The sequence below is a fragment of the Callospermophilus lateralis genome, chromosome 19 (genome assembly GCF_048772815.1).
Source record: "Callospermophilus lateralis isolate mCalLat2 chromosome 19, mCalLat2.hap1, whole genome shotgun sequence".
NCBI lineage: Eukaryota > Metazoa > Chordata > Mammalia > Rodentia > Sciuridae > Callospermophilus > Callospermophilus lateralis.
Window position 1 is genome coordinate 37,123,446 of NC_135323.1, and position 27,161 is coordinate 37,150,606.

The window sequence follows — 27,161 nt, forward strand, 5'->3', positions numbered from 1 at the left end:
AAGATAGAAGCTTCTTGGGCCCTTAGGCCAGAGTGGGCATGGGCAGCCCCTGTGGCACAGGTACTGCAGGTGTCCTCCATGAGTAGGCTCTACACCTTGCCCCAGGCATGTCCCTGGGATGCAGGAGGACAGGGTACAGGTTCCTCGTGTGGGTTTCCTTCAGACGAATGTTGACCGCAGGTTTTTCTCTCTGCCTCTGACTGCCTAGTCCTCAGCTTGTTTCTTCTTGTTTATTTTACTTCTCTCTCCTTCTTTCTAGTTAAAAGGAAAATAAGACATGGCGGTGCCTGGGGGCCAGGGGAACAGCATCTTACCTCAGTGGCCGTGAGCCTCTGCCCACCAGCGCACCTGGGGCCAAGGGGTGTCTGCTGCTAAGTCAGCCCTCATGCTGCCCTTGGGGAGGCTGGGCAGGGAGTGGGGGGCAGGAACCCAGGGCCTGGCCATCTGTGTTCAGATCCTGACTCTGCCACTGTTTCCTGTGGGCTGTGTGACTGGCCCCAGGCTCCTCTCCAGCAGGGACTGTCTGTCCTCACTGAGCCTGTGTAGGTGGTTTCCCCTGAGCCACAGACCCCAGGCTAGGCAGCCCCATCCCATGGAGAGCTGTTCTCCATGGGAACGTGCTTTATCTGTGCCAGCCGTTAGGGGAGTCTCTGGTCATGAGTGTTACTATGGCTAGTCCCACTGAAACTCAAATTGACTTTTCAGTTTTAATTACTTTTAGTAGCCCCGTGTAGCAGGTGGCCCCAGATTGCCCAGGCTGCCTGGGTGATCCCAACAGGACATGCTGTGCCCTTCCTCTCTAGGCGCCTCTCAGTGAGGCTGTGTGGGATGCTCTCTCCACCCTCCTGCTTCCTGCGCTCCCAGGTCCCTTTGCGGCTGGCTTGCTCTGCTCCTTTTGTGAACTTAGCTTGTGTTCCCAGCCTTGTTCTTTTGTTCTGACTTGTGGTCCCTTCTGTGCTGGCTCTCAGGGGATGAGGCTGACATGTCTGGCTGGCTCCTCCTCCTCTGGGGAGAAAAGTGCAGAGCAGAGGGGCCATGGGAACCACAGTGGGGCAGGGGGACAGAGCTATCAACCTAAAGGCCACCTCTCCCATCCTGCTTGCCTTGGGTCTGCAGCCACAACCACACCTCCCCTCCCATGGGCTCTGCAGCGTAGACTCCAGGTCTCATTCCCCTGGCTAAACCAGAACCCCTCACTCCTGGAATTATAAGTAGAATACATACCAGAGTGCTGCTGCCATACCCACAGGACCAGCTCTTCATCCAGAGATGGGCGTGGATAAAGGCAGCCAGAGTTCACTGTGCCACCAGCTCTGCCTCTGAGGCCCCCACTCCCTGTGGCAGAGATGGCTTTTGGGGTACTGTCTGGCACCTTGGGTCATCAACAGTGGGGTCGGGTGGCCCATCTGGAGAACTCCTTACACAAGGTGTCCAAGGCTGCTGGGGGAGGCAGCCCTACCTCCATGTCTGCAGCCCCTCTCTCAGCGCATCTGCCAGGAGGAAAAGGAGAACTTTAAACATCTCTAGCTAATTGCAGATGACAAGACAAAGGCAGTTTGACTTCCCATTATTAACCAGCAAACCATACTAATTAGTGAACATAAGTACAGTTCATGCTTTTTTCTTTAAGTGCAATTAATATCACAAGGAAAGAAGTCCTGGGCCACAGTCCTGTCACTAACACACCTCATACTAATTAGATATGGCTAGTGGTGGCTGAAGAGATGAAAGTTTTGATCACAACTATAAAAAGTCCTTAAATATTTTATATACTTGGAGAGAGTGAGGATTGAGAGTTTATTTTCTGGTTTAAGAGGCATGACACCCCTCACAGCTTGATGTAAATAAGCAGCTGTTTCTCTCAGTTTCCAGTTTCCCCCAATAGGGTTCTTCTTTGGCTCCTACTCCTTACTCCTCACTCCCACAAGAGCTCTGAGGTGGGTGGGTCTGTCCCAGGAAAGCGCTGTGGCTGCGGCAGAGCCAGGGCTCAGCCAGCCCTCCCGCCACCCTACTCTGCTCCCTCCACAGTCACCTTCATGTACGGAGAGGCTGCTTGCCCTGGGTAGCGAGTGTTCTACAGAGGGTCCCGCGTCTGGGACCTCCAGTAAGGCAGCCCTGTGTCTTGTGTGAAGGCCCCGGGCGTTGGGCCCTCGTGCGCAGGACTGTGCCGTCTCTGGAGTCCACTTGGTTTCTTGGAGCCTCAGGCTTCTTGCTATGGGCTATGTGCAAGGAAGAGCTGGACCCATCCTAGGGGGCCTTGCTGGTACACTGTCCTCCTTGGTGCTGATGCCAGGTTAGGTCTTGGACCAGAAGCAAGCTGGTTCTTCAGTGTTTGTGACTGTTACCTGTCCATCACGATTCTGCTCTTGTCACAACCTGCCAGCTCGGCCCCCACCGCCCAGCCAGTGACTGTGAGCCCTTCCTGGTAGGGAGACTGGCAGAGCAGTTACTCTGTGCGAAGGTCCTGCTTGTGACTGGGCACCAGGTTGGAGAAAATTGATGTGTGGTGAGCTCTGGAGGAGAACTGACTGCAGGATGGAGGGGTGACGCTGAAGGCTCAGGGCTGTCCCCTGGTTTGGGCAGTCAGTTCACTTTATGCCACACAAAGTGTGTCCCAAGTGAGTCTGGAGAAAGTTTGAAGTCTGAGTCTCTGGCCTCCTTCCACTGGCCTCCCTCCCATCCTCCATGTGCCCGTGTCACACCTAGAGCCTCTCACGTGCACATAGGAGCAGCCCTCCCTGCGGTGTGGCCACAGGCAGGCACTTTGCTTGCTGAGTTTCTATTTATTTTAATTTTTATTTTTTTAAGTATGACATAGAATCTTTTTTTTCATTTTACTCTTAGCTTTATTTTATTTTTAATTTTTGTTTAATTAGTTATACATGGCAGTAGAATGCATTTATGCACTTTGATATATCATACACAAATGGGGTATAATTTCTCATTTTTCCTATTATACATGTTGTAGCTCCCTGAACTTTCACTGCCTCATCCCCAAATTGGAGGGAGAGGAAGTTCCTTGGATGTCTGGCAAGTCTGCCTGAATGTGTGCGTTTGAAAAGACCCAGGCCTCTTAGTGCAGCGTTGCTGGTGGTGACCGTAGCCTGGTCCTCATTGGGCGCCATGGAGCTGGCGCAGGGCTGTCTTCCTGCGCCCATTAGTCTGACTTCTGCCTTTAGTCTTATTTCTGGCGTACATGGTGAGGCTCCTCTGTGCGAGAGAGGACTCTTGCAGACTGAGGCAGACAATAGGTTCCCTTTAAGCACCTCTTGCATTCAGGCTAAACTTACCTGATGCAGTATTTTCCAAGTGCCTCTTCTGGATCTCACTCTGAAGGTTCAGGGAGGCTGTGACTGTGTCTCAGGACTGTCTCCCTGCTATAACAAAAATGCCACACATTGGGTGGCTTAAAGAAATATAAGGCTGGCAGCTCTGGAGGCTGGATATCCAAGGTTAAGTGTCTGGTGAAGCTCCTCCCTGGTTCTCGCTGTTGCTTAGTGTGTGGAGAGGGGTGATCAAGCTCCTGGGCCCCTTCCTTGAGGGCACTGGTCACACTTCAGGATCTTATCATCTCCTAGAGGTTCCTCCCGAGACTACCACCCTGGGTGAGATTTTAGCACGTGGATTTGGGATGTAGACAAGCAGTCTGGCATGTTCTCATCTTGAATGTAGTCAGCCTGTGTCTTCACCTAGTCCTTGCCACCTGGCGAGGGCGTGCCCATACACCCTCCCTCTTGCGCTGACCCCCAGCCCCTTGCTCACTCTGAGCAGCCCTCTTCTCACACTTCTCGTGCTGTCCTTTCTCCTGGAATGTGCTCAGCGTTGCAGAGCCCAGTTGTCCCTTCAGGTGAAGATGCACTTCGCCAGCCCTCTTCCCTGCTAGTCTCTCCCTTCATGCAGACATGCTCTTTTCATGCTGCCTTTGTGGGACATGATTGTCATCACCACCACCATCATCTCACCATCGCATTTTCCTAGGCACAGTGATCTTAGGGTAGCCAGTGTTTGCTGCTGCACATTTTGTTCCAGTCACATACTCAGTGCTCTGTGTGGCTTGTTTCACCATGACCCTCCCGGCAAACCCATAAGCTGGTCAAATTGTGGTTCCAATTATTCCGAGGAGTGAACAGGCTCAGTGAGGACTGTGATGTGCCCATGTTTACATAGTTAGGAGATAGCCTGCTGGGGCTCAGTCCCAGGAGCCTCCAAACCCTGGGACCCCTGTACTGCAGCCATGAGGTGCCATTTCCAAGTGTCCTGTGAGCTCCACAGAAATGGAGGATCTAGTAGAACTCAGCCTCCGAGCACGGGCCACGGCCAGGCCAGCAGCTGACTGATTAGATGTGGACATTTAGGAGCAGCTGTCCATGCACCTCTGTCTCTTCCCATCAGGTCAGCAAAGGTCCAAGACCCTGTCACCTTGCAAGGGTCATCTGCACTTTAGAAACAGTAGTCTAAAAGTTGTTGCCTTAGCCCAGAAAATAAGTTTCCAATGGCTTAATTTCTGGCCCTTAGCCATAGAAGGTAAGTGGATCCCCACTCACCTCCAGAAAAGTAGAAGAAAAGTTCCATTGTGGAAGGAGCACTGCTGCCAGGACATAGATTCTGAGTGGCAGAGCCCTATGCTGTGTGTGGTGTCTATTCTGTGAGACCTTTCTGTGGTTTTCTTTTGCAGAATCGCCCTAGGCATCCTCATCTTTTCTCTTTCAAGTGAACTTCAGAGTCAGCTTCCCAGGGTTCCTAGAAACCCTGTTGGAATTGTGTGGCCCACAGGCTGACTCCCATGAGGTCTTTGCAGTATGGACACATCATGTGCTTCTTCCCCATGTTGGCCTCTCTGTCCTTCCCTCCAGCTGGAGGTTCTCGCCCCTCTGTTAGGTGTACTTCTGGTGTGTGTCCCTTGGCAGATGCACTCCCAGGTGTTTGTAGTTCCTTTTGCTGGCAGGTTGCTTGTTTATAACCCCTGCTGGGCTCAGGGGAGGGAGAGGAGAGAGGAGGAGAAGGTGTGTGCTTTAGCAGAAAGAACCCCTGTGGATTCTACCAGACAAAAGGTAAAAAGATTTAGTCCATAGTCACAAAAAGAAGAATTGGTTAATTTATCTTTAGAAAGCTGGGAGTAATTCCACCAAGGGGCGGGTCTTGCCCTCATCCTAGTTCTAGGTACTCAGTGCTTTGTGATTTAAACTCTGTGCACCTTTGGTGGCGCTCTCTGCTCAGCTCTTTTCCAGCTACCAGTTTCGTGCTGTGTCAGCCTTCAGCACTTTTCCTCTGCTGTGCTGCTCAAGCCCCCAGGCCCCTCACTTGCTGTCCTGAGATCCCTCTTGGGGTGGGGTGTCTGGGAGAGGGCAGGTGACCCTGCCTGGTACAGGAGCTTGGAGAAGCTCTCCTTTCTCTGAAGAGCCTGCCCTGCCAGCTTTTCCAGAGTCACTTGCCTTCGTTCCTGAGCCCTGCCAGCAGCTCCTCCCGGGCACATCTTGCCCTCCACACTGCTCCACAGTCCCAGTGTTGCTTGATTCTTGTGCACCTGGGCTTTCCCTCCAACCAGGAAGCATGGGGCCATGTGGATGCCTGTGTCAACTTCCACTAAGCTCCAGAGAGCCCCTGCCAGGGTAACCTATGCATGCAAGGTCTTGCAAGGACATGGAGCCTCCGCATTAGAGCAACTGCTTGGTGGGGAAGCCCCTTTCCATAACGGCCTCATGTTCAGTTGCTTCTCCTAGGCAGACTTCATTGTCCTGCATCCAGCAGGCAGGAAGTTAGCTGCAGACCCTTGCATCTTACCTGCTGTTCTAGGGAGGAGGCACCTCACTGATTCTGGTCAAGTATCAGAGCCAGTGGAAGCACATGTGCACCGACATCACTCACCAGGCCCTGGAGCCATCGTCCTGCGAGGGCGGATGGGCTGGGGTTTCCCCCAACAAGAGCAGGATTTGGGGTAGCAGGAACCCCCTTAAAGTGTGTTGGCACTTCTCCATGCGCCAGGTAGCACTGCTTCTAGACATGCACTGCTGTTGATTTTATTCTGTTTCACCTCTCAGTACTGGCTTCCTCCAAGTCTCGACTGCTCTGCCTTCTGCTGCCCTAGAACGGAGGCACAGTTGGCTCAGCACTTATCTGTCAGTGGCCATGTACCTCCCCAAGACCTTCCAACGCTGACAGTACAGCACTGTCCATCCTTTGGAGCTTAGTCACTCTGCTCTGCAGAGGCCTCCTCCCTAGGGTGGCACCAAGGACCACTTCAGAGCAACGAGCTGGCTGTCCCGGGTGGAAACTATTGGGCTGTGTACTCCAGCGGGGCTTCCTTTTCTGAGGAGCAGTTGTTTCCCAGCTCAGGGACTGACTGCTTAGCAGGTGGTGACTGTGTGAGCTGTCACTGGCTATACAGCCTCTTGTAGCCCATGTCTCCCTCCAAGCTGGAATGGAAATGGGAGCGAGGGCTTAATTTAAGATCCCTCCCATACCTTACCAAGAAGCAGAAGCCTTTCCAGAGACCCTCCTGGTGATGGGCTGGACGTAGAGCAGGATGGTGGCCTCTGGGCAAGGTTCCCATCCTGATCTCAGAATCACCTCTTGGAGACATGAACCATTTCTTCCCAGATTGTGCCCTAGGGAGCCCGTTGTGGCCTCAGAGCCTTCTAAGATCCAGCACTTGGTGTCGCCAACACTCCAGTGGTATTTATCACAGATGAAGACTCACATATGTCGTCGAGTTCCCTGTTCAATGGTCTTGGCATCCTTGTTAAAAAGCAGCTGAGTCAGGCACAGTGGTGCATGCCTATAATCCCAGCGACTCAGGAGGCTGAGGCACGAAGATCGCAAGTTCATGTGACACTGCATGGGTGTGTGCACATGGAAGAGCATGCTGCCTCTGGTGCCCAGCAGTGGTCATGTTAATTAGAATTGCTGTTGAGTGTTGGGGGGAGCAAGTTGCCCAGCTTTTCCACTGGTTATTACTTTGTGGAATTAGGTAAGGCCTCTGGGATCAAACCACGCATCCTCTCAAATTAAACTGAAATACACAGTCTCTATTTAAAGATTTTGCCATGCAGGGGAGACAGCAATGAGCACTATTAGCATTAAAGTTCCATGAAGCTTTGGGGCTAAGGGCACAGCTGGCAGGCTAGGCCTGCACAGAGAGGAGGGACCTATGGACAGGAGCACGGGGCAGGTTTAGGGCACTGGGCTATCATGACCTAGGGAGGCTCCTGGGCTCTGTGCTGGTGTGGGCAGCTCTCACAGGAGTCCATGCCTGGTTCTGCTGCAGTCTGGGTTTATGCCATCTGCTTGGAGAGCTCCACCTTAAAGTGTTAGCCGTTTCCTACTTTGGGTATCTGGACTGTCCTGGCCTTGACCCTGCTCTCTGCTCCTCTCCTAGAAAAACTGTAGTTGTCCTACCTGAAATTCAGTTGTTTTCATCTTATTTGCATGTACCTTTGGATTGTGTAAATAAGATTCAAAATCTGGTCTGTAAGATCAACCAAATTGATAAACCCCTAGCCAAAGCAATCAGGAAAGAAAGTGGGAAGACAGAAAGTACCATATCAGGAGTGAGAGAACTAACACTCGTTTTATGGTTTTTGTTTTTGTTTTTAGATTAGAGCCACCCTAGTGGGTGTGAAGTGGTATCTCATGGCTTTGATTTGCACCTCCCTGGTGGTCAGCGTGTGCCTCCATGCCCAGCCCCATTGCCCATTTTTAAACTGGGCCATCTTTTTGTTGATGAGTTGCAAGAGTTCTTTGTGCATTCTGAATACTAAATCTTTGTCAGGGTTATGATTTTCAAATACTTGCCCCTTATCTGTAGTGTGTCTTTTTATTCTCTTGATAAAGTGCTTTGGTTATACAGAAAGTTTTAGTTTTGATGAAGTCTTATTTTATCTGTTTTTTTTTTCAGTGCCATATCTTAATAAGTCATTGCCTGATCCAAAGTTAGGAGGATATTTACTCCTATGTTTCCTTCTAAGAGTTTTGTAATTTTACCTTTTACATATAGGTTTTAATCCATTTTGAGTTGATTTTTTAATATGGTGTGAGGTAGGGGTCCAACTTGATTCTTTGTATGTGGATGTTCAGTGGCCTCAAAACCATTTGTGAAGAGACTCTTCTTTCCCTGTTCAATGGTCTTGGCATCCTTGTTAAAAAGCAACTGAGTCAGGCACAGTGGTGCACGCCTGTAATCCCAGTGACTCAGGAGGCTGAGGCATGAAGATTGCAAGTCCAAGGACAGCGTCAGCAACTTAGTGAGGCCCTTAGCAATTTAGTCAGACCTTGTCTCAAAATATAAAAAAGGCTGGGGATATGGTTCAGTAGTTAAGTACCCCTTGGTTCAATTTCTGTGTTATGGTTTAGGTCTGAGGTGTCCCCCCAAAACTCACATGTGAGACAGTGCAAGAAGGTTCAGAGGAGAAATGGTTGGATTGTAGGAGTCTTAACCTCATCAGTAATTTGATCCACCGGTAGGGATTAATTGAAGTGCTAGATGTGGCTGGAGGAGGTGGGAGTTGGGATGTGGCTACAGGGTATATATTTTGTATCTGGAGAGTGAAGTCTCTCTCTGCTTCTTGATCACCGTGATGGGAGCTCCTTCCCTGTACCACCCTCTCCCGCCATGATGTTTAGCCTCACCTCCAGCCCTGAGGAATGGAGCTGGCCTTCTGTGGACTAAGACCTCTGAAACTGTGAGCCCTCAAATAAACCTTTCCTCCTCTATAGTTGTTCTGGTCAGATCCTTTAGTCACAGCAGTGAAAAAGCTGATTAAAACATTCTGGTACCAAAAAAACAAAACAAAACAAAATCCAGTGATCGATCATAGGTATTCAGGTTTATTTTGGGACTCAGTTCTGTTCTGTTTATCTTTCCTTATTCTATTGCCGGATTGTTTTAATCACTGTAGCTTTGTACTAAGTTAGGGAAAATCTTTCAACTTTATGTTCTTTCCTTTAAGATTGTCTTGGCTATTGAGGGTCTCTTGCAGTTCCACATGAATTTTAGGATAAGTGTCCCCAACCCCGATTTCTAGAAAAAAAAAAAAAGTTTTCATTTGGGATTTTGACTGGGGTTGCATTGGATCTGTATGTAACTTTGGGGAATCTGTCTTAACAGTAATAGTGTTCAAACCTGTGAGCATGAGCACAGAAAGTCTATATTGAGGTTTTCTTTTAATTTCTTTCAGCAATGTTTTATAGTTCATAGCATTACAAGTCTTTCACCTTCTTACTTAAACATACTTGTATTTTATTCTCTTTGGTAATATTAAAAATGGAATTGTTTTAATTTCCCTTTTGATTTGTTCATTGCTAGTCCATAGAAATGCCTCTGGATTTTTTAATGTTAATCTTGTATTTTACAGTTTTGCTAAATTCATTTATTAGTTCTAATAGATTTAATTTTAGAGATTTTTTTTTTTTTTTTACATGTGAGATCATGTTATCTATAAGTAGCTTTTATAGTTTGAATGCCTTTTATTTCTTTTTGCCAGTGACCCTGACTGGATTTCAGAACAGTGCTGCATAACCATGGTAAAAATGAACATCCTTTTCTTGATCCTGATCTCAAGAGGAAACTGTCAGTTAGTTTTTCATCATTAAATATGCTGTTAGCCATGTGTGCTCATCTTTGTCCTTTAACATGTTATGGAAGTTCCTTTCTATTCCTACTCATTGAGTACTTTTATCTTAAAAATGCATTGGATTTTGTCAAATGCCTTTTCTGCCCAGTTGCCCAGCCCAGCCCTTTATTTAAAATAAATAAATAAAAATTTGTAGTTGGATAGCATGCCTTTATTTTATTTATTTATTTTTATGTGGTGCTGAGGATCAAACCTAGTACCAGGCAAGTGCTGAGTTTCTTTTTCCATGGAATAGTCTAGTTGGACTGGAAAACTCTGACATGTGGATCTCCATCTTCTCTATGACTTGTTCTTGTGTGTGACTTGGCCTGGCAGGGTGTCCCTTGATCCTGTTGGCCCCAGCATCCCTCTTGGGAATGAGTAAGTTGTAATGTCCCCTTCCTTGCCTGCTGTACCTGCAGTATTAGGGGTAGCAACATCTGTACTGGTCCTAAGTGTGAATAAAGAGGAGAGTGATCTGTATGTACTGTGTGTGTCAGTGTGTGGACTTGGGCACAAGGACACCAGGATTCATGGCAACGTCCCCTGTGCCTGTGGGACCGCTGCACTGCAGCCGCTCTCAGGACTGCTGGCTGAGTGGGTTCTGCGGGAGCTGCCGACACTTGCACCTCCTGCCATCCACACAGGTTTCTGCAGTGATGAGCAGCTCGTGGCTGAGTTGTGAACAAAAGGAAGTGGTACTTCCTCAGCACAACTACAGCTGCTGCTCTGAAGAATATGCTGATACTAACAGCGCACAAAAACATATATTTTGTGATTTTTACCAAAGGCGATGTTTCTCAGGCTAGTCTCAGATAATTATAAATAGCTTTGGCACCAGTGTGAATGTTGGCAGGACATTCAGAAGTTGTGCTCAGTGCAAGACAGGTCTTACTTCCTCAGGTAAGTCCAGTGCATTGTGGGTGGACTGCTTGGAAGTGCCAGTGGAGACCCTTTCTTGTCTGAGTGAAGCGCTGTCCTGTGAGCCCCTGTGTCAGCGCATGCAGGTTTAGGGTTGTTAGGAAGGCTGCCATGTGGAGCAGGCTGGGTAAGTGCTGAGCGCTGTCATTCCAGTTATTTCCACAAACTGTGCTCTTCAGCTTTTTGGCCATTGTCCTGATTGACATTTTTCTCATCCATATGGTAATGGTTTGGTCTGGGTCAGGAGTGAGCAGACTTTGGCCCACAGGCCAAACCTAGCCTGATGCAATTTCTGTAAGTAAAATTTTCTTGGAACTTAGCTGTACCGGTTCACTAGCAGCTTGTGCACTGCATGAGCAGAGACCGTGTAGTCTGCAAGGTGGAATCCATAGGCCCTTTCCTGCAGAAGCTGTCTGACCCTGGTCTAGGTGATACATATAAATGGCAACACCTTCAGTTCCGGGTTTGATGTCAACTGTAAGCCTGGACTCTTGTGTCTGAAACTGGAGCCAGAGCCCTGCCACCTCTGCTGAGGCTTCCTGAATAGGGCCCCTGGCCTGACAAGACACAGCCCAATGTGGCAGGGTGTGGGTCCCCCAAGACCTGGCTCTTGGTAGACCCAAGTGGAGCCCAAGAGGCAGCACTTGTCGCTGTTGCCCTGCACACACCCAGGCCCATTCTTGCCCAAACAGAGGCTATCAATTGAAACCAGAGTTTGGGATGAAGCTAGATTCTTCGCTTCTGCTAGGGTGGGTGGGGTCTGCATAAGCTGAGGGCCTCTGTAGCTGAGAAATGGGTTGCAGTTCTTAAATGGTGGGCTCTGCCCTCCAGTGTTACAGCAGACCTCAGCAGCTCACCACCAATTTCTTTATGAGTTCTTGTCTCACACATTTGAAGAATGAAATCTACTGATGAGGATGAGTGCAGATAAGAGTAGGATTTATTCAAGTCTGAGTAGAAACAGAACTTCTGAAGAGTGAGAGGGGACCCTAAAGTAGTTGCTGCTTGCATGTGCTAGTCAAAGGGTTTATATAGCACTTGGGTCAACGTAATTGGTCCAAATTAATGCTGTTCGGTGTTTGGAAAAGTACCAATGCTACTGGTTAGCCCTGCAATCCCATACGGGTCTGACCCACTTCTGTTTTCCCTGCCACTCATGGGGAAGAGGAAGGTCAAGGTCAGCAAACCGTGAATGCACAGGCTTTCTGGGCTGTGGTGCTATGTGGTGCAGGTGTCTGCACTGTACCTGGGCTGGGGCACCACAAGATGACAGGTCATCATATCCTGGCTTGCTGTGCTCTGACATGGCGGTCTCTGCATGGCCACAACCCATATTTTCCACCTGTGCTCCCACTTACCTGGGCCACCATTCTGCAGCTCCACCATTGCTTCATTGCCAGTTTTTGGTGGAGATTAGTGAGCTGGCTAAATGACTTGGTGGCCGGGGGTGGGGGGCCATAGCAGAGGGATACCTTTGCTTCATCCCAGTTTATGAAACAGGTGCCCAGGGGAGACAAGGGACCCTGCTAATGGCCCCTCCCTGCAGCGTGGTCAGAATCCACAGAATAGGCCATGATTATGAGGCTACCCACCCCCAGTTACATCTGTCTGCGCTGGAGGCAGAGAGGCAAGGTGGTGAACTGGCTCCAGGAGCCCACCATCCCCCAGACGCAGCTTGAGGGGTTTCCTCATGGTATTCTGCTGCTGGGAAGCAGCATAGGAGGCGCGCTGCGTGCAACTCCGTGGGCCACCCGAGTGTGTCCATGCTGCAGCCTTCGTGGTAGTGTGTGTGCTGTTAGGTTCTGCCCATCCTGGGAATGTGTGTGTTTCATGTTTACTTATGTTTTGGTAAACAACATATGAACTTGGTGCAAAGTGAAGAGAGGGGAGAAACAGAAATAAGTGGTCTTCTGCCAGCTCCTGTCCTCCAGGGTGTTTGGCAGATAGGTTCGTTTGCTGGCCTCTTCAACTTGCTGTCTGACTTCTTCCATAAGCAGCCCTGTGATAAGGCTCTTGGGCCCGTTTTAGGGAATAGACAAAGCAGAAGCCCAGAAAGTTCTCTGTAATTTGCGTCTGGGTGAATGGTGGACCAGGTCTCCGTGACTTCACTTTTTCTGTCATTTTCAGAACAGCCTATCTAGGCTCACTGAGCTCTCCCTGGGGGCGGGCATGTTCCTTCAGCGGGTCCTGCAGTCCTGTATCCTGTGTGGCTGCTGGCAGGGACACAGTGGTGGGTGAGGAGCCCTAGTGGTGGAGCACATGGATGCCTGCGCTGGTTTCAAAGGCTGGTCAGCCTCCCTCTCCCCTGCCAGCCAACCTGGGTCAACTCCTGCTCCTGAGTCAGAGCTTTCAGCATGACGTAGCCCCTGGTGTAGCCCCAAGGTGCTCCTGCCCTGCCCCATGCTTGAGCCCAACTTGCTGAGGGACTTGCTGCTACCACATTGGTCACTGCCCCAGGGCTGCAATTGCCAGCTCTTTTCCACGGGCCCGTGATTCATTTGGACCAGGCACTGTTGGGAATTATTCCTCTTAATCTAGAAGAGCCCGTCAGAGAAAGGAATATCAGTTTGTATATTAGCCTCAGAGATTGCAGTTGGGCAGCACAAGCCCTCTCTTTAGGAGATTAAATTTGAGTGGAACAGGAGACATTCAGGGTGATGTGCACAAATTGCTCTTTGGCCATGGCAGGCAGTGAGCCCCTGCCCCTGTGCCCTGCCTACTGTGTCCATGCTCACCTGGTGGCCTGTGCTCAGGCCCAGCCTGTTAAAAACCTAAGAATATTGCTTCTTTGGGGTCTTTTGCAGGGAGGAGAGCTTCAGTATGAGGCTGCATGGTTCTAAGGCATTTGGCAGGGTCTCTCAGAAGACACAATCCAATTAGTCCTTGTGTTCACTGTTCTTTTAAACCGACTCTAAACACAAGTTTTTCTCAGTGAAGTATGAAATAGGTAGTTGCAGCCTGCAATATTAATGCATTTTCAATTTTTTCTCTCCTTCGTTTTGGCCAAGTAATAGCAGCGTGGATTAGCTTGGTGTGTCTGAAAGAAAGCTGGTAATGGATGCTCTCTTGGTGTAGGCTGGCCTGCAGAGTGAGGGCAGGTCCCCTGGGACCTGAGAAGCCTCATGTGCAATGTACTGGGGCCTAGAGAGGGAGAAAGACAGGCCGTGGCCACACTCAGCGTCTATGAGTTTGACTGTATAGTGTGAGAGCTCTAGACAGTGAGTGTAAGAGCGTGTGTTGGATGGGGGAAGAAGGCCTGGGTCGCCATGTGGGGCAGGGCAGGTTCAGCAGTTGTCCATCCCCTGCTCGAGCCTGTGCCCTGACCCAGGGCCTGTAGTCTAGGGTTTCCCACTTGGCATTGAAACCTCGAAGACAGGTGGTCTCACCCACAGGTGAGGAGTGGAGGTGCAATCTGTGAGAGCGACCCCAAGGACCTTGTGTTTACCCTGCACCCACCTGCCCAGGTGTCAGTATCCAGCTGGCCTGGTTATAGCCTCTTCTGGGCCTGCCCTGTGGAGCCCCCAGATTGTTGCTGAACCTTAGTGATAAAAGGACAAGGAGGAGGACATGGGGCATCTCAGGGCTTCCTTAGGGTGGCCCTGGCTGCACAGCCAGCAAAGCCCCATGCCGATGGCAGGTAGTTAACGCTGAGAGCTGTTTGCTGGGTCACTGGGAACCCTCCTCAGGTCTCATCTCAGTATCTTTCCACACATTGCCTCCCTTTTAAAAAATGGTAGGTTTAGATTGTTTCTTAAATGGGGTGGCTAGTGTGTTGAGTCTAGGTCCTCTTTTCCAGTGCTGGCTCAACTCCCTGCATGTGTACTCTGTCTGGCAGAAGCGACAACAGGAGCTAGACAGTGTGTCTGGGTATCAGGCTCCTGGGAGGAGCTGGTGTCCCAGTTCACCCTGAGGCTGGACGGAGGAGTGGGCTGCAGCTGCAAACCTGAGCCCTGGGTGTATCTTGATGGCCACTGTCTCACACCGCGGGACTGGAGGAGGGTGATAGAGTTGTGAGCCAGCATGGCGGCATGGGCAGGGGGGGCCTGTGGGTGTGTAAGGAGATGGATTGCCTGACAGAGCTGGGTAGGTTTTGTGGTATAGGCTCAGGGGGAAGGGAATTGGCCCAGTGAGAAGAACAGAGCTGAGCGTGGGTTAGTTATGAGTCTAAGGTTACAGATTAAAATTAAAGGGCTCCATGTTGGTGTTGAACATAAATCACTCCATTTCCGGAAATCATTCAAAAGTAAGAAGAATGAAAACCAAAACAGCAAAACAAGAACAGAGCTAAGTCCACACCCTAAGCAGAGGCAGGTGGCCCCGAGTAGAGGAACACGTAGCAGCATGTAGGTATGGGCACAGGGAGCCACCAGGGCACGGCGCGCAGGAAAAGAGCTTAAGAGGCCGAATGACGCTCACCTTGCTGGACAGGACCTCGTGAGAGGCAAGAACAGGCCTTGGTGAAGTGGGTCCCTTGGCCCTGTGTGGCTCCCAAGATAGCAGGGAGCTGTGTGAGGGGCCCCTGCACCCTGTGCCTGAGCAGAGAAGAGCAGTGGTCGCTCTGATGAGAGTTCACAGCTTCCCCTTCTTGCTGGAGACAAGTAGTGGCTCTTGATTGAATTCACAACACAACCAACAGGTTGGATTAAAGAAAAGAAAATGGCCCCAGCCACTCTCCAGTGTGACCTCATGCTAAACTGGATGTGATAAAAGTCATCTTGCATGATGAGCAGTGAAAATCCGGATGCCCATTTATGAGACAGAAGGAGAGAAGCAGGAAAGGAAAAGTCACAGAAAAAGAAGTAGACTTCGAGCATGTGATTGTATGCACACGTTTTGCCAAGAAGTAAAAGCTCATGATCCCCAAAGCCAGAGGAGAAGGCCATGGACCTGAGGGCCTTGGACAGGAGAGGGGCAGGAAGGCAGGAAAGAGGACAGACTGGAGGTGCACAGGAAGGTAGTATCCCCGGGAAACCCACCACAAGAGCTGCCCGGAGTTAAGAGAATAGTAGCAGTGTACCTGTTACACATTCTGGTGACAAAGGGCTTGGATATTTAGTAGAAAGTATTGAGATAGGAGAGGAAGGGAGAAATGGGCTTCTTATCATTAGTAGCTGAAATTGAAGACATACCCTAAGGAGAGCATTGAGTTGTTGAAGTGTGTTTAACTGGGTGTTAGTGGTTTCCAGAGGAACAAAACCTGTCGATTCATTTGTCTGCCTGGAGAGACTAGTGGATTGATTGGTTATGAGGAATTGGCTCGGAAGCTAGGAAGTACTGTAGTCGGCATCTACCAACTAGAGACCTAGAAAAACTAGTGGTGGAACTCAATCCAGGTTTGAAGGCCTGGTCCACAAGGCTGAGATGTCCCAGCTTAAAACAGGAGGCAGAAAAAGAGAGCCTCACCTTTTCTTGGTTCTGTTCGGCCTTTGCGGGGTTGGATGCTGATGCTCATGTCAGTGTCAGGGAGGACGGTCTTTTGAGTCCACTGATTCCAATGCTGATCCACCCCGTGGCCTCAGAGACACACTAGGATGTGAGGTTTCACCTGGGCACATCTGGCTCAGTCATGAAATTAACAGTGACAGACACCACAGAGGTGAACAAGAGATGGGCCAGACAGACACTGCACAGGACATGTGATGAGCACAGCCTAACACGGGGCGGTATAGGCACAGTACCAGAGAGCCTCTGCTACAAGAGCAACCAGTAAGAAAAATACAAACTGTTCTGAGTATCAAAACTTAACACATAAAACAGTCATAAGATTAGAATGCCACAGAGGGATACAGTTTTTAAAAATATAAGACAGGAAATACAAGAACATACACAGAAATAGACACACATATATCAAAATATAGGTGGGATAAACTCTTCTATTAAAAGGAAAAGACTTCCTGATGAATTACAAAGCAAAACCAAGAGGCTGAAACATGTGCGTTGTGGGGCCATCTGTTAGTCCTAAACACAGAAGCAGGGGTTGTCGTTTTGGTCATGTTCAAGTCTAAATTCCAGCCATAAAGCAGTGTAGAATACAGGATGGATATCAGTGTGCCAGAGAACAGCACCACTGTTCAGGAAACTGACACGTGCCGAGGGGCAGGGGGAGACGGTTGAGGATGTGAGCAGCAAGTGAGTTTACCTTCTTGTCTGTGACATAGCACGTTGTATTGTGAGTCCCCAGTCCCCAGAATTAGAGGACACATTCTCTAAAGAATATTCTTAGAAAATGTCCATAGATTAATCACACATTGGGTAATAAAGAGAAGCTTTATAAACTTTATAAACCTTTGTAAATTCAAATAAAACCTCTTCTAATGGTGATGTGACGAAATTTGAAGTCACAAACAAAACTAGAAAAAGAAAAGGCTCCTATTGCTTGGAAATTCAAAAACAAAACAAAGACAAACAGAACAAAACATTCTGTCTTAATTCTTGGTTCAAAGAAGAAATGCAATTCAAAAGTGCGTAAAATCTAGAAAACAATTGTATTGAAAGCAGTCCTCATCAGAGCCAGTGGAAACATCTAAATTCATGGTTTAAATATTTATACCATGGGACAAGAAATCATGAATATACATGGACTAACCTCCAGCTGCAGAAGTCAGAGATGCAGTAAAAGAAAACCCCAGTAAGACAAAAGTTAGGAATCTAATGGTCAAAGCAGTGGTTAACAGCAGAGCAAGAAGTAGTAGAAATTTATAATAAGAGTCCAGGTGCCTGTTACTTGAAATGAAGCCAATAAAATAGATGAATTATTCACAACTCTAGTAATATGTAATAGCATAACCACCCAAAATAAGAAGCAGGACTAATTATGTTCATGCTTCTGGCCGGGGAAGGCTTAGAAAGCTTCCGGGTGCTGAGGACTCTATGTGGCCAGGTGGGGCCCCCACACCCCACACAGAGAATATTCCCAAGCTTGCACCCATGGCTTAGACCTCTCTGCATATGTCAAACCTCTATACTAAGGTAAATGACAAGTAAAAAATAACCCTAAAAAGAATATGGTTTCTACATGACTTCTGTGGAAAGAATTATGAACCATATTGCAACTCCTTTTAAATAAACACAAACATCCGGAATAGATAATATTTTCCTAGAAAGTTTCTCATCAGTTCTGAATCCAGAAAAAAAAAATTCTAAACAGGCCACTTATTAAAGAGCAAAGTTGTCACGAAATAGCTCCGGTTGTCTTGCTGCCCTCTCCCAACAAAGAGAAATGGAAGATGCATCGGGCAGAGCCAGTTTCAGGGAAACTTCTACCAGATTCTCAGGATAGGCACCTGCAAGGTATATGGGCGGCCCCTGAGTATAGAGGAAGGGGGAGGGCTCTTTGGTAGTGAGCAACTGTGTCGGTAACAACTGTGGTTTGCACAAGGCCTTGCACAAGTGCACACCTCACAGAGGAGACATGGTAGTGCATGTTAGTGTCAGCATGCTAGGAGTGAATGTCATTGGCAAGTTGAAATACACTGTCTTGGTCCACTGGTAACTGCTGTCACAGAACACCAGAGGTCAATAATTTATAATAAACAGTTATTTCTGCCACCTATGGAGAAGGTGAGAAGTCCAAGGTCAAGGGACCACATCTGGCAAGGATGAGAGGGGTAAGGGCACCTGAGGGCTGCACTGAGGAGTGACCAGACTTTGTCAGCAGACAGCCTCTGAGCTGCAGCTGCGGCATAGTTTCGGGCTCCTTCTAGGCTGCTCCTTGGAATCCTGGGGCCTCCTCAGCTAGCCCATGTCTGGGTGGAGAGAGGAGGTTAGCTCTGAGTGCATGTCCTCTGTCTCCTGGGGTCCCTGGCCAGTGGCTGGCCATTGACAGTACCCATTCTCAAGCCTGAAATTACTGGGACACCTCATATCCACCACTCCCTAACCCTCCCACCCTGACGCGTCCGAGTGTTATTACAGTTCACTTTCCTCCTGGGGGAGGCCTGCAGCTTCTTTATTCTATAGAGGAATCTGAAGTAGCAAAAGAAAGAAAATACTGTGACTGTTCATTCAAAGCAGTGGCAAATTTAGAATATGTTCTTTCCAGTTACTGTGTCCCTTTTTGCCCCAGAGATTTTGGTGTCTCTCCACAGCATTCCCAGAATGACTGTGACTCCATGGCTAATCTGTAGACAGAAGCTCTAAGGAAGGGAAAGGGTGATTTTTGCAAGAGGTAGCATGCTGGTGGCCTTGCAGATTCAGGCTGCTGGGATTCCCAGGAAAGCAGCCCCCTGTCCTGTGTTCCCTAGCATGAGGAGGGGATTGGGTCTGGGGGATCTTTGAATGGTGCTTTTGGGACCTCTGGGGCCAGGCAAGGTTCTAGGCTCTGTGCTGTCTGTAGGCCTGCAGAGCCTCTGCACCTGCTGACCCTTGGCCCTGTGTTTTCTTGCAGTTGGAGATGGAGCTGAAGATGCTGAAGTCCCAGCCAGGCTCTGCTGAGTCGAGCTTCCCGTTCTGCAGAGAGGAGGTGGACACACTCAGGTACGCTGTGCTGGGGCTGGGGCTGCTGGCAGTAGGAGTCTACTAGAACCCCTTCCTCCACTGCCTCCTGGATGGCATTTTGTTCCTCAGTCACATTCCACCCGCTTGGGTTCTTCTGCAGGGACACTCATCTCCACTGGGCTGGACCTTTTCCAGTATGCTTTTCTTGGCCAGCACTGGCAGACAGCTGGGCCTTGCAGCCTCCCCCATGTTCAGGAGCTCGCAGACACTCTTGTCGGGGCATCTGGTGGGACCTGCCTTTGCTGCCAGCAAGGTAAAGCAACAGGCCCATCTTCTTGGCTTGTGCAGCTCTAGAGGCAGCAAGGAATTTATGAGCAGAGGAATATTAAGAGGTGCAGATGAGGAGAACTGCTTACAGAAGCAGTAGCCCGACCAGATGTGCTTTCTGTTGTCAGCTGGGCACCTTTGTCCATTATTCAGGACGCGCCCACTCGCCCTGAGCTACCGTTTTCCTAGATGCGCTTCCTGCACCTCTGCCATCCAGCACCCCTCACTTCTCAGTAAGCAGAGACCGCGGGCTGAGATTGTTCCCAGATCTTATTTCCTTTTTCCCCAAGACATATCAGGGTCCTGAAGGAGATCCAGATGTGTGGGTGGGGTCCTGAGCAGCCCCTCCTGACTGTCCCCTGATGCACACTTCAGCCCTGCCATTCAGTTTCTAGTCGAAGTGGCAAGTTTCCAGTTCTGGCGTCTCTCATGGGAGGCAGCAACTATGGACGCAGAGTGAGTGTGGCTGAGTGGCCGTGCCTGGGGAGCCTCCCTTCTGCCCTAAGTGTATGCCATGGACCAAGTGTCTGGCATCCAGGGCTTCTCACCCAGGGAGCTGTTTCTGGTAAGTGAAAGGAGAACAGACCTGAGAACCAGGACAGCCTCAGTGGATACCAGGTGGCCCTTGTGAGTGTCCCTCCCTGGGTTGTGCAGCCAAGGCTCAGCAGACTGGGACAAACCCTGGTACTCAGGGCTAAAGTGGCCTCAGCTGTTTCTCCCCTGTGGGTTCCGTTTTCTCGTGGGTAGTGTGTGGATGACCCCAGCTTTGCAGGGTTGTTGAATAAAAACAAGAAAATATGTGCGCTACCTCTGGTCCAACCAGGCCCAGAAGTGTTGAGCCAAAAACAGTTATGGTCCCTTCCAGGTTTGAGGTTTCCTCCCTCATTTCTGAAGCATTTCTAATATATGGATGGAGGCCTTATAAATAGCACTTTGGAGACCTGCCAGATCCCAGGCTGTTTGTTTTGCGCTCGTTCCGTCATTCACTCGGTAGACACCGCGTGTGCGCCGTGGGCACCGTCAGGGCTCAGCATTGAGGATGATGGAGTGGTGAGCAAGACGCACACTCTTCGTCTTCATCAGTTTTGTGGTTTAATGGGGACTTGGAGGGACATTATTCAGAGGCAATCTTGGCTCTGTAATTATGGATGGAGAGGAATGTGGTGGTGCTATGAGAGCAGGTGTCTGGGGGCAGGGGGCTCCCCTGGGATATACGTTTGTGTGTGGCCATGGGTTAACCATAGGATGGCAGGGGAGCTGGAGGCCAGGCCTGGGCCCCAGTGAGGGTTTGGTCTTTATTCTCTGAACAATGGGAAGCCATTATGTGTTTGAAAGTAGAAGAGCAACATGATTGAATTTGCAGCAGCCAGCACCACTGGCCTCCAGGGTGGGCAGCTCTCCCCAGCTGAGTGCCAGGCAGCATCTGCTGTGGAACACCCTTCCAAGCTGAAGTGACTGTTCCCAGCCAGAGGAGGGCCGAGCATATCTCCTATACATATACCCCTCAGCTCATGGAGCAGCCCTATCTATGGTGAAGAGCTCATAACACAGAGGTGTGAGTGGTGATGGTGTGTGTGCGTGTGGGGGTGTTCAATGCAAGAGGCATTTGAATGAGACTGGGAGGCACCAAAAGATGGCTAGCAGCTTAGGAGTGCATGTAGCCAAGGACCGCAAAGGCAGGAGAGCTCAGCTGTTGTCTGCTGTGAGAGGAACAAGGACCAGGAGCTGGCCATGGAGGAGGCATCCAGAGAGTGCTGGGCTGATGGAGGCCCCAGGTCAGCTCTCATGGAGGAGGCACCAAGTGCTCAGGAACCAGTATAGTTGGCCCCTCACCAGAGTCCTTAATGCCATGCAAGACAGGTATGTCCTGTGGTCCCCCCCCCCCGCACCCCGTGTCCCTGGGAGCCCTATTATCAGGTGGTGCAGTGAAAGGATTGGATTTGGGTGTTGGCAGGTGCGCCTCAGGGTGTTAGCCAAGGGGGTAGAGGACAGTCTGCCCCAAGGGCCTGAGGCTGTCAACATGGGCCAGCACTGTGTTACTCAGCTCTCCTGTCACAGACTGGCATCCTGTCCTCTGCCAGGACTCTGGCTGCCCGCAGCTCTCATGCTGTAGCTGACAGGAGCATGGCCAGGCGTGGGTGGGGCTCTTGTGGGCTAGAACGCTTTGGGTTTATTTTTTAAACTTCAAGAAAGAGCTTTATTGTTGACATCTTTTGCTCAACGATCAAAGCTTCTTGTCCCCATTGTCTCACTTGGAGAACGCAGCTGTGGAAAGAAGCAGCTTCGTGGCTGGCCACTGGGAGCTGGTCGGCATGTGTTGCAAGGCTTTGGTGGAGTTTTGCACCACAGTTCTGCAGCAGCACTTCTGACTTCCAGCCAAGGAGCAGCTGAGGGTGGAGATGGCTGTCACACAGGTACCTGCATCTGGGTGGCTGCTCCACACTCGGGACATGTGTGACAGGCAACCCCAGGTGAGCAGGGGCTCTGTGTAGTGCACTCAGCCAGGGAGACAGTGTAAAACCAGGACTCGCAGAGCCCAGGTGGCTCCTCTGGCTTCTCAGGGACAGATTCCTGTGCAGGTGGGGGAGTCCTGCTTGGCCAGGGTGCTGACCCGCCTCTCCTTCCACAGGCCTGTCTCTCTCTTAAGGTCTGTTTCTTCTACTGGGTGGGCTAGCATCTCTGGCGCTCCCTGCCTCCTTCAGCAGAGGTGGCCTGCCTCTGCCCAACCCTGCAATGGCACCCCCTGTACCTTCTCACTTTCCCCCCACGACCCCAGCCATCCAGGCTCAGGGCAGGCACATGGGTTGTGCCTCAAGTGTCCCACAGCATCACAGGTAGGCTTGATGCTCTTGAGATAGCCATATTTGTAGCTCACTTTTGTCCTGAATGAGGGGCATATTGTTGTAGTGAGTTTTCTTCAGACAATGTCAGGCAACCTTCTGGCTGGGAGGTAGTGACAGAGGGGCTGGGGCCAGCTGAAAGAGCAGTGTCTCTAGACCCCAGAAGCATCTGCTCCAGCTCCCCTGGGGGAGACACCAGTGCTGTCAAGGCCAGAGGGATCGTCGTTGTCTCCCTGCAGCCGCAGAAGAGAGGGGAGACTTAGATGACCCCCTTTGAACGAGGGTCTGTTTCTCCTTTTGATTCTCACTCCTGAGCGTGAAGTGCTTTTCCTTCAGTCCTCTGAAACTTGCCGAGGAGTGGTTTTTGAAGTGGTTGGTTCAGAGAAAGACAGTGGACACGAGGGCCCTGCTGCTGTCAGCCAGCCTTTTCCCGTGACCACAGTCGGCCAGCTGGCCACAGGAGAGCTGGTGGGGGTGCGAGGGGGACAGCACTGCACACCCGGGTACTGGGAGTTCATATGCGTGTGCATCCACCTAGGTTACATTTGCTACACACAAGAGAGACTTATTTGTTGTGTGTAAGCGTCACACATCCCTCACACCACATCATCTCAGCACAGAAAACGGAAGTGTCAGTACAGATTTAAGTAGCAACAGCTGAGGCCCTTTCAAGTGGAACAAATCTGGGTTCGTTATTTTCTGCTGTCAAATAGCAGCTCTGGCAAATCCTAAATGTTGTCTGTGGATTTAGCAACTGGGTAGACTTTCAGTGATTCCAGAGGCTCGTGTGTCTGTGCCAATGCCTGTTAGTCACACTCCGGAGCCTCTCCGTCACGGCCACGCTTACTGCCTGCCAGGTCCCACGGATGTGCTGGCTAGGCCCCAGTCCACGTGGGCAACCCCAGGCTTTGGGGGCTGAGGGAGCCCTGCTTGCTGGTGCTGGAGATGTCGGAGGATAGTGTGGTACTCTGCAGTACCCACTTGTACCCTGGAGCCCTGGCTGCACATTTAGGAGTGGGGTTGCAAGCAACTGGCTAGAAACCTGGGGTTTGTCCCCGTGGCTTTGCTAGGAGATCCCAGCTGGGGTCTTTCACTTGGTGCCCTCAGAATTATTATTCTTTGATTTCTTCTCAGCCCGGCATATCTTTGGAGACTTGGGCCTGGCAGATGTCAGCCTGTTACCAGCTTCTGGGAGCTGGGTAGGGGACGGTGCTGGAAGCTCGGCATCATGGTGGAACTTTAATGCCCCATTGACCCGGGGGATGGGGTCATCCTGCCGTACCTTAGCAGAGGACTTATCCCCAAGCCCAGAATCACTGCTCTCTCAAGAGAAGGGGCCTGTGGTATACTCGGCAAAGATGTGGCATGACTGGCGTGAGGTGAAGCTAGGATGAGGGGTGCCAGTTTTCAAGAATCTTCAACATCCAGTTCAGTTCCTCGGCAGCCCCCTTTCTTCCCAGGTCCAACTCACACCTGCAGACCTGGACACACACAGCCAGCTGGTGGAGGATGCCCTGCAAGATGGAGGAAGACAGTCCAGTGGGGACCTCAGGACTGAGGACAGTGAGGTGGTAGTCCCCTGAGTTCCCAGAATACCAGCTGCGTGTCCTGGACATGGAACCCTCAAAAAGTTGAATGCACAACCAGCCATAGACATAGACCAAAGTCTCCAAAGACGTTCACCCCCCAACCACAGGGGTGCCACCTGATAGCAGGCAACCTTGAATATGCCTTTCTGACTTTGGCTGATGCCAGGGAAAGAATTGTTCCCCACCCCACTGCCCCACAGAGCCCCTGCCCAGTGAGTCTACTTCCTACCCTAGCCTTCACAGGTGCCCCTGCCTGGCAGTGTAGCAGGGCTGAGTAGGTGGGCAGGCTGTGTCCCTGACTAGGATTGTCCTACCTTGGTTGAGTCAGGCTGACCAGGTAGCTGAGCTTCTATCCCCATCTGGCATTGGAGAGACAAAGGCGAAGGGGCTCCTTACTGCCCTCATGAACCGTGTCTGATGCTAGCAGGCATCTCTGCCATTAGGATGGGAGGCCTTTTTTCTGCAGGCATCCCACTTTGTCAGGTTGGTATCAGCAGGGCCCATGGCAGCCCTGCACCTGCCCTGTTGCATGTATACACGCCATTCAACAGAACTTCAAAACACAGGAAGCAGAAGCAGATAGAACTGAGGAGAGAAACAGACACTCAAGCATTTACAGAGGACACCCATGCACTGCTCTCCACAGTTGGTGGGGGGGCCAATAGAAAAGCAGCAAAGATCTGGAACTAAATGTCACTGTCAGCTAACAGGTATGGTCAGTGTTTGCAGAGCACTATCCATTCTCTCTTAAAGTCCACTTGGCACATTTACCACAGTGGACTTTATCTTGGGTCACAGAACAAACCTTAGCAAAATTAAAGGAATCATATTCATGTACAGTATGTTCTCTGGCTACATTGAGCTCAAAGTAGAGGTCAATAATAGAAAAACAACAGAAAAATCTCCAAACGATCAGAAATGACACAAAATCTCCAAATGTCCTTCTGAATCATCCACATGTCAAAGAGGAATTCTCAAGAGAAATATACACAACTGAGTGATAATGAAAATACAAAACTTTGTCAGATACAGTGAAACCAGCACCGAGAAGGAAACTTTCAGAGACATTCACATTAGAGAAGAAAAGAGGACTCTTATTTATGTGCTAATTGTAAGAACCTGAGGGAAGAGCAGAAACAGCTTAGAATAAGCAGAAAGAAATAATGAAGAGCAGAAAGAAATGAAATTGATAAAAAATAGAATGGTGGAGGAAAAAAATCACTGAACAAAATGCCATTTTAAAAAAAATCCATAAAATTGATAAACTGCTAGCAAAACTGACAAGTATTAAGAAGCCACAAGACACACATCATCGGTATCAGGGCTGAAGCAGGGGCTGCCGCTGTGGATCCTGTAGTGTCACAGGGCACGGCAGACAGCTTCATGTTCAGAGACTCATTCACTTGGAAGCAAGAGACCAATTCTTCAAAAACCTCCAACTACCCAATATGAAATATGCAAATATATATACCAAAATATGAAATATATACCAAAAGATATGTACCAAATATATACCAGAAGATGAATAGATTATCTGAATAGTTCTAGGACATTAAAAACCTGAAGCCATTATTAAAATGCTCCCAAAAAAGGTCTCTGCAGGCCCCAGTGGTTTCCCTGGGGAATTCCACTGAACAGCTAGAGAGCTTTTGGTGGCAGGTCACTCAGCCTCGTCCAGGAGACAGAAGAGGAGATGGCCAGAGTGGGGAGGAGTGCCCATGTCTACCAGAGACAGCCGGGTGAGCCTGTTGGCATCTTGCTGGGGGGCAGGAGCCTGAGAGCCCGAGACCTGCAAAAGTCAGGAGGGCAGTGGCAGCTCTGTTAGCTCTGATGCCCCCACTGAGGTGGACACCATCCAGGGAACTGAGTGAAGAGGGCAGCAACCTCCTTGTATTAATCTGCAAGTGCCTATGAATCATAAATATTACTAAAATGCTGCCTTAAATGAAGGCTTTCACCCCTTCTCCAGCTCCAACCCCCTTCTTCCTGCTTCTAGACATCACCACCCCCCCAGGGGACACCTCCTAAGGCTTGGTGGCATAAAGCCTCTGAGCTCATCCTCTCCTGGTCAGGGACTCAGCTTTTTGGGGTCACTGCCACTCACTGTTCTGCTGTCTGACTTCTAAGGCTTTGTGATGTTGTCTCTGTTATTTTCTTGTCTTCAGCGGTAGGCCTGAGGAAAATGAGAAAGCCTTTACTTTTGATTTTGCAGCATTTTGAGGAACTGCGTGTTAATGAACCCGTTCAAGTCACTGTCATAAAGCTCAAGGCTTTGTTTTTCCATATCTGTATATATTTGAAAAGTTGAAGCAGATGATTGAAGGCTGTTTCTCCTCCTTATGTTACAAATTAGCACCTTCCCTGCTTTCTCAGACCTTTTGTGTTGCCATATAGTTTGCTCCACTGCAAATTTCCTTTTCAGGGTCCATTAACCCCTTCTGAGCTTCAGTGACTTCGTGCTCTCAGCTGTTCAGGAACCATGGCATCTTCATGGGCAAACTGCTGGCATGTTGGACTTAGGTGCAGGAGAACTCTGTCCCTAGAGCCTATCTTTATTTGACTACGGGAGTCTGGTTGCATCCAGGATTCTGATCATTCTGTTTCTGAAAATGGTGACAACTACTCACTTTAGTAGTACCTGTCAGTAGCACAATTGTAACAAGTTGCCTGCTGCCACTTATTTGGTGCACACTGTGGGCCACATCCCACATGTGCATTCTCGCCTTCTCTCACCATCCCAGGACAGTTTCTAAAGATGCTCACTTCATGGAGGCCTGGGTTCCATACAGTGGAGTGCACCCATTTTCAAGCATGGTTTAACCAGCAGTACTGAGAGTTGGGTGAAAGAGCAGGACTTAAGACATATATCATCTTCTGAACTCTAAAACAATGAGAAAAGCAGCTGGGTGTGATGGTGCACACCTGTAATCCCAGTGACTCAGGAGGCCGAGGCAGGAGGATTGCAAGTTTGAGGCTCTGTCTTAAAAAGAGCTAGGGATGTAGCTCAGTAGTAAAGCACCCCAGGGTTCATCACCAGTACCAAATAAAGAAAGAAAGAAAAAAGCCAAATTCAGTCTACCTTTTCCTATCACTACATGCATCCATTTCTGCAGAACATCAGTGATCACTCTCCTCCCAACTCCACCCACACCATGGTCACGCTCTGAGAGGTGTGTACAAGATTATGTGATCACTACACAGTAGGTATAGGACATGTCCTAGGATCATCTTAATTTTTTTCAATCGTTATGTAGTAAAGTTACTGTTTTTTAATGGTGAATTTTAATCACCCCATAATCAGAGAAAAAATAATTTCATCACCTCCCAAGCCCTTGCTCTCCCTTTTGCTCATTCCTTGTGCCTCTTGCTCCGCCCACCACTGCTCTGCTCCCCAGCCCTGCTGTCCTGGGAGATAAATCCTCTGCTATTACCTCTTGAGG

At 49.7% G+C, this 27,161-nt stretch overlaps 1 protein-coding gene across 2 annotated transcripts in view; it reads left to right on the forward strand.

The window, feature by feature from the left end:
* The window catches only part of Mad1l1 (mitotic arrest deficient 1 like 1), a 356,486-nt gene that overhangs the window by 205,323 nt on the left and 124,002 nt on the right, over nt 1-27,161 (forward strand). For both annotated transcript variants that reach the window (XM_076840079.1, XM_076840080.1), the window contains exon 14: nt 18,916-19,004. In XM_076840079.1, coding sequence (XP_076696194.1) covers nt 18,916-19,004 — 89 coding nt within the window. The remainder of the gene's footprint in view (nt 1-18,915; nt 19,005-27,161) is intronic.